A 7,295-nucleotide genomic window follows, 5' to 3' on the forward strand; every position below is an offset into this window, starting at 1 on the left:
CAAGTCTGTTGACCAAGAAAGACAATTCTAAATACCAGCCTAAGCCATGCTCAGAAGTTGGATATATTTGCTTGCTACTTGAGAGAAGCCACGGGAGCATTAATGAACCATGATTTCCCATTATTGTGGAGGCCACTCTCTTTCTACAAAAAGGAAAAAAAGCTAAAATAGGCTTTCGGCTTTAGTAGCAAGCAATCACTTGGCTAGATTCTGATACAAACGGCTACTGTTTGTCAAAATTTTGGCTTTTTGTGTTTGTTTTATGGTGTAAAATGATATAAAGAAACATCATCATACCCAGTTGTCCACAATTTGCGGGCTAGGTGTCCAGGAAAGTTAGTGATGTGTGAGAAAACTGCGAGGAATATTATGACATCTTGTTTCTCTTTGCACACATTTCATTTCAAGAGCTGTATCACACATATAACTACAGCTATCATATAAAGAAAGTCAGGGGAGAGAGCCAGGGCAAGAGAGCTGTTAGATACGGTTTTTTTTTTCCCTAAACTACCTGGATCTTCAGTAAAGCCCACACAAAGCACAGTGAATTTCTTTTGTAACGTCATTTAACTGTCTGCAAACCAACTTTTTGGTAGTTTGTGAGGGACAGGACACATATCAGGTTGCCTCACTATGTAAATTTGATCACCAACCTTAGTGTTCGAGTCCTGGTTTCGATACCAGGTCCATAAAGCCCAAGTCTCATTCTTCACCTACAATTCATGTGTTACAGGTTAGGACCAGCAAATCAAATGCTCATCATAAAATTCAAAAAAAAAAAAAGGGGGAAAAATATTGTTAGGTCACATTTTGCATCTAATTGTCTTATATGACATTTGAGTTGAATGACGACGGTTTGAAATTGAACTCAATTTAAGGACTAATTGCCATTTCCAATCAAAGACATAGAAGGATGGTGGGAATTCAACACCTATCAGAAGTTGCTCTCTACATTTCAGCCAATGTCTGCAAATTTTCCATCAATGCAAAACATCATGAAATAAGCATAGAAAAACTATTCCTACAAGGTACATATGCGATTAAGGGCACCATAATAATTTTGATGACTGGCATACTTCAAATCAAAGTTTCCTCAAGTGCCTTCTTAAAATTGATAATTAAGCAACACAGCACATGGCAAAATTAAAAGTTCAAATTCCATATATGAGAATATATTGACTCTACTATGATGCTTAGGCTGTTGAACATACACAAGCAGAGAGAAAGAGATGCACAGAAAAAGAATACCTCAAGGATCCCATGGCCAAAGCTACTTTCTCTGAAGGCACTGTAATCAGGTTGCCGATCCCAACAAAACTTTCCAGCTGCTGGACCACTTGTGAAGTTTGTTGCACAAAATCCACCAATAGCCACGTCATAGGTTGATGATGGCTCGGGACAGTTACCAGGGTCGTCAGCATGTTCAATTGCCATCTTTTCACGATTTCCCCCATCTCCTATGGTGATATGTACTGGTCCACATGGATCTAATGTATAATTGTAAACTCGATTGGACCTTTCATAGGCATGAACCTAGCAACATATTTTGAGCAGAATATAGTTTGATATCACTAGGAAATAATAAACATTTAGAAGCAGATTCTCCCTCCAAACCCCCAAAGAAATGAAACGGAAAAAAAAAAAAAAAAACCGTATGACTTATATCTTGGTGATTCAATCTGTCAATTGAGCTGATTTCATTAAAATGTAAAATTATTAACTCTTGCCCTCCAATGCGTCATATTCTTTTACTGCTTTGATGTTATAACCTTGGTCCCTCATTTCCCATATGCAAACATAAATACTAGTTGGTTTTCATGACTTACATGTCCATTATAGACTATATCAACACCATAACTGTATAGTAATTCTTCCATTGCCACCCTCATACATTCTGCTTCTTTATAATGGGCTTTATAAGAACTGTACCATGGTGGGTGCCAAGCAGCTACCAGCCATGGAGTCACGGATCTATCCACGTTAGCTAAGTCCCTCACCAGCCAACTGTATTGCTCCGCTGCAGAAGAAATAAATAGAATGCCTTAGCAAGTAGTTTACGCAATAATTTGAAAGAGGAAGGGGAAGATCCAAATTATCAATTTTAAAATCCTACAAATTGTTACTCCCATAACAATGTAGACTAGAAAATTTCTATCGCTGCTTGATTTATTTCAGAGAGATTAAATGCCTGAAACCCTAGATAGTCTTTCATATCATTGGTTTATATAAACCATTGAAAGGAATTAAACAGTGAGGGTATTCAGAAACCTACACTAAGAAGAAGCTCGCCATCAAGACTGATAAGTAACAGAATACCATGCTTGATATCATTATAAAAATGCTTTCTAGAAAATGATTATATTTGACAGATAGTAGACCTGATTTAGTATAAGCAATATATGCTCCAAGCATGATAAAATGTATCCCCCCTGCATTGAAGGAGTAGTAGAATGTGGACGAAGATTCACTTTCTTTAGAAGGGAATGCAAATCGAGAACTGTATGCTGCAAATTTCTGGTTCCCAGCTTGCTCCTCTATTTCATGGTTCCCTTCTACCACCATTATTGGAGTTTTAGAAATTAAACTCTGCATAAACCTGCAGAGAACATTCAATTAACAAAACTTCAGCATTTTTTTGGTTAAACTCAGACTTAATGAAGGCATCTCAACAAAGTCTTCTGCTTCCAAAACAGAACCAAAAATAGAAAAGATAAAGACAAAAAACGGCAATAGTGAATTATCTGACCTCCCCCAGTAATCCCAACGAGGTTGATAGGTCTCATGTATTGGAGTATATGGAAATGAGCAATCATAGCAGTCTGAACCAGTACCATTTGTGAGGTACAGGTTTGCATAAGTTACATCACCGATCAATAGAACTAGATCAGGATTGTTCGTTGTTAAATGGCTGATTGTGTCAGTTGTATTATATGTTAGTCCAAGATCTCCAACAACTGCTATTCTCTTTGGGTAGCTCCTGGGACTAGAAACTGGCATAGTCCTGAAGTGATAGATATCACTCATGGCCGGTATTGAAGGATCTCCACATCTATAATAATATAGTGTGCTGGGTTTCAGTCCTACATAAGTAACAAAAGCATAACACTCATCAAATGACTCAAATCACAAGTCCTCACAGTGGTTATAAACAAGGGCAGGTAGGAAACAATCAAATTGATTAAGTTACTAGTATGCAATTAAATTGGTTGGGAAGTATTCAGCAAAATAGGGGAGAAAAATGTCTGGTGAGGGTATTTAAAAAATGACATTTTCTCAAGAGATGAATGTTTGAAAAAATATCACTTTTCATCACCTAATAGCTTCCAATAATCAAGAGTTATCCTTATCCAAGTTTCTTAGCAGAATTCATGCATTATCTTTGGCCCAAATGTTTGTTCAAATTAGAACGATGGTCATACCAACTTTGTTGCTTCAAAAGCAAACTGCATGGTAGAAACTATAAATTGAATGAGACAACTCCTCCATCAAAAGGCAAACACTATATCAATCAAATAAAACAAGAATAAGGCCAAAAAAATTTTAATTAGGCTTGTCTTTGTTATGTCTTATTAAATTTATAACTTTTTCCTATCAGTGGATCTCATCAAGTATAATGATCACTTTGTTGTCCCCGATTAAAATTCAGTGGAACCAAATATACTGGATTTCAATTTAAAATCTATGACACTGAGTTAAACTAAGATAATCCATCAAACCTGTTAGACGAACGTGGTGGATGATTCCAGAAGTATAATTCTGAAGGCCTTCAAAGGGGTAAAGCTGATTGTACACCAAAGAATAGCCAATGGCTTCACGAGTTAATGGAAACCTTGACCTCCCATAACGAACCAAACTCGCAACAGTATTAGGATCCAATGGCTTTATGTTGTTACCAATTTGGAATTCCCCTGCAAAACATTCCCAATATCTAACCCACAGTCACATGTAATCAAGCAATAGACTAATAACAACACAAACATACACAGAGATAAAGCAAATACGTCGCTAAACTAAAATATCAAATGAAAAATATATATAATTTTTATATTTATGATTCTGTAGTGTATACAGTAATCTAAAAATTTGTATTTTATGGGCAGCAAAAAAACCAGGAACGCAAAATAATAAGAATAAAAAAATAGAAATATACAATAATTAATAAAGAAGTATAGCGAATTATGGGAAGATTTGGAGGACCAACCGGTGACCCATGAGATCCAAACAGAGTCGTAATTGACGGAGAGAGAGACCGAAATCTGCTCGGGCTCGAATCCTCTGACGCTGCGGCGCACACGGGGATCAGTGTCGGGCAAATCGACAGCGTTACCGCGCAAGCTGACATCGTAGGGGACGGTTACGGGGTCGAAAGGGCCGTCGAGAGTGGAGGGAATTCTCTCGGAGTCGGTAAAGGCGACGTTGATGGCGATGATGGAGAGTGCGAAAACGAAGGACCAACAAACCGTCATCCTTTAAAACCGCTTAAATTTTCCATTGAGAGAGAGGGAACGTACGAGAAGAAAGGAATATTAATGATGGATGATGGAAAAAAAAAAAGAAACTGACAGTCTGGATTTTGTTGACAGTTAGTGGCCGTTGTATTAGGACCACTTGTCTTCATTTTTTTTTCAAAAATAATTTATTTACAAATACCAGTAATTAAATTTTAGACACCAAAGAATAACAATATAAGCAAAAAGGAGAAATTTCTTTCATTTTCTATTACAAATATAGTGTTGTATTTGATGAAAGCTTTTCTTAAGCACTTGCTCAAGGAAAATAAACCTCAACTAATAATAATACAATAATAAATTTGGTAATTCGCATGTTGTGTCTCTTGTGATTGTGTTAAATATATGTAAAATATAAAAAATTATTATGTTATAATTTATATGGACAAGTTGAATATAAAAATATATATTTTTAAATAAAACATGAAACATATTAAATTTTTTTTTGTGTTCTTATGTAACATTATAATATTATATTATAATATACATAAAAATCTAATAAGATTTATTTATGTGGATGTTTAGATAGATAATCTATATTATTGACACATAGGATAATTTTAAATAACTTTATTCAATCAATTATTCAACTTTTAAAAATTTTAAAATTTCATAATTTACATTTATCCAAATCTTTTAAAATATATAAGTTTTATCTTAATTTAAATTTGAAAAAAACATATCATATACTTTACTCTTACATATATATATATATATATATATGAAATATAAAATTCAAATAAAATTTGAAGGTTAAATCCTTAAATCGTAGGGATCATAAAAAAAAAAAATTTATCTAAATCAATATTTATATAAATTTAATTTGTGGTTAAACCACAATTGTTTACAAAATTTTTGTCTTTATTTTTTTTAATATTTTTTTGGAAACATTATTTTTTTAATTTAAAATAAAATATAGATATTTTATCTCAATTTAAAATTAAACCCATATCTAAAATTAAAATTATACTAATATCTTTTATCTTAATTTAAAATTAAACTTAGAAAAACTATATTTTTAAAAATTTAAAATTTTTTAAAATTAAATAATTATCAAATACATATTTATGATTTATTCTTACAATCAATATTTTCTTCTTTATAAAAGATAGAACAATTAGATTTTTATTATAAAAGTTTGACATGATAAAGTTTTAAAATCAAACATGAAAAAATCTTTCATGACATATCATATTTATAAATTTTAGTTTTCGTACTAAAATAATATATACTTTTAAAAATATATGTAATTGTAAACAAGAAATTGATTTTTTTCATTGAGATTTATACGTAATTTTATTTTTATAATTCAAAACTTTCATAATACTTATTTAAATTTTTTCATAATAATTTATATATAGACTGTTTTTATAATTTTAAAAGTAAAAATTATAGATGATTAAAAATATTTTTATGTATCTATATATAATATAAAAATTAGTATGAATTAAAATTTTAAATTACGAAAAAAATTCTGTGCATGGCACAAGTAAAAATACTAGTTTATTAATAATATATAATATTATCCATTAACTGTATATTAAATATAAATTTTTTTTAAGTAAAACCATATGATTTTTTAAAAATTTTAAACAGTCTGGGTTTTTTTTTTTTTCATATTATTTTTGTAAAATGACCATATCTATAAGTTGATTGAATACTTAGATTGATAAAATTGTCTTTAAATATGATTGTTTAATTGGTAAGATTGTTCGTGTAATTATACTTTACTTACTATGGCTAAATTAATAAAATTATTCGTCTCGACATAAGTAATTTATAAGTTTGAACCTTACATATTAATCTATCTTAAGATCATAAATCTCATATAAGATGCACTTGGACCAGAAAAACCCGTGCTCAAATGAATTTTTTTTTAGCACGGGTTTTTTCAATAAAAAAAAAATCAAATGGATTTAAAATGTATTCAAGTGGGGTTTTGGGAATGTATCAATAAACTAGACCCATACTTCGTGTTGTTTCATGCCATAAATAAACTCGAATGCTCAAAGAGATCTATTGGACAAGCGGATTCACATCTCTTACAACCAACACAGTCTTATGTTCTTGGAGCGGAAGCAATTTGCTTAGCTTTACATCCATCCCAAGGTATCATTTCTAACACATGGTGGGGCAGGTTCGGATACATTGAGTACACCCTATACATGTATTATAAATTTTCACTGAATGTGACATGGGATCTATAATTTTTTGAACATCATAAAATTTCAATTTAGTAAACTTGTAAATGAATCATTATAATTAAACATCAAATGAATCAATGATTTACCAAAAATTTTTTAATCAATTTTCTTCGGGATCGGGCTCATAAGAAAAGACCAAAATACTTTGATTTCTTACGTTTTCGAAAACATGATGTAGATTCCAACATATTGAACATGCTAATTCAAATTGATGAATCTTATAATTTAATATTATTAATATTACTTATTCAACAAAGTTGATTTTCTGTTACGATAAATTGAGGAAACAATAGCTGATCCCACAGCTGCTTCAGCGGCTGTAAAAGGAATTGATATCTTCTACTTCTGTTGTATAAATTATCATTTCAACGATCAACTTATCAAGAAGAAGGAATTTCGGGACGGGAAGGACCTGGAATGTCGGGATGCCTAAGATAAGAACAGAAATAGCGATATGCCGATTTGCTGCTGTTAAAAAGCTAGGCACCTCTGTATTCTTATTGCCAATCTCTCTTAGCTCCCGAACAGCCTATTCGATTTCTGTGCTTAAGCTTGCTCTCACTTATTCTTGGCTTGGATCTAG

At 31.9% G+C, this 7,295-nt stretch overlaps 1 protein-coding gene across 2 annotated transcripts; it reads right to left on the reverse strand.

Moving 5' to 3' along the window:
• Nucleotides 1-356: 356 nt before the first annotated feature.
• On the reverse strand, nt 357-4,583 carry PAP15 (purple acid phosphatase 15). 2 transcript variants are annotated; one of them, XM_022902938.2, is made up of 7 exons: nt 4,202-4,583; nt 3,717-3,908; nt 2,747-3,080; nt 2,379-2,596; nt 1,827-2,017; nt 1,249-1,533; nt 357-713 (listed from the first exon to the last, which is right to left on the reverse strand). In XM_022902938.2, exons 1-7 carry the CDS (start codon nt 4,464-4,466, stop codon nt 567-569), a joined length of 1,632 nt encoding a protein of 543 aa, XP_022758673.2. In that variant the 5' UTR covers nt 4,467-4,583; the 3' UTR covers nt 357-566. The 2 variants fall into 2 exon arrangements, with proteins under 2 accessions (XP_022758673.2, XP_089606211.1); XM_089750085.1 differs by having other exon boundaries at nt 3,717-3,928; nt 4,202-4,344.
• Nucleotides 4,584-7,295: the final 2,712 nt, after the last annotated feature.

This window comes from Durio zibethinus, chromosome 21 (assembly GCF_047325235.1).
Source record: "Durio zibethinus cultivar Kanyao isolate XHJ-2024 chromosome 21, ASM4732523v1, whole genome shotgun sequence".
In the NCBI taxonomy this organism is placed as follows: Eukaryota; Viridiplantae; Streptophyta; class Magnoliopsida; order Malvales; family Malvaceae; genus Durio; species Durio zibethinus.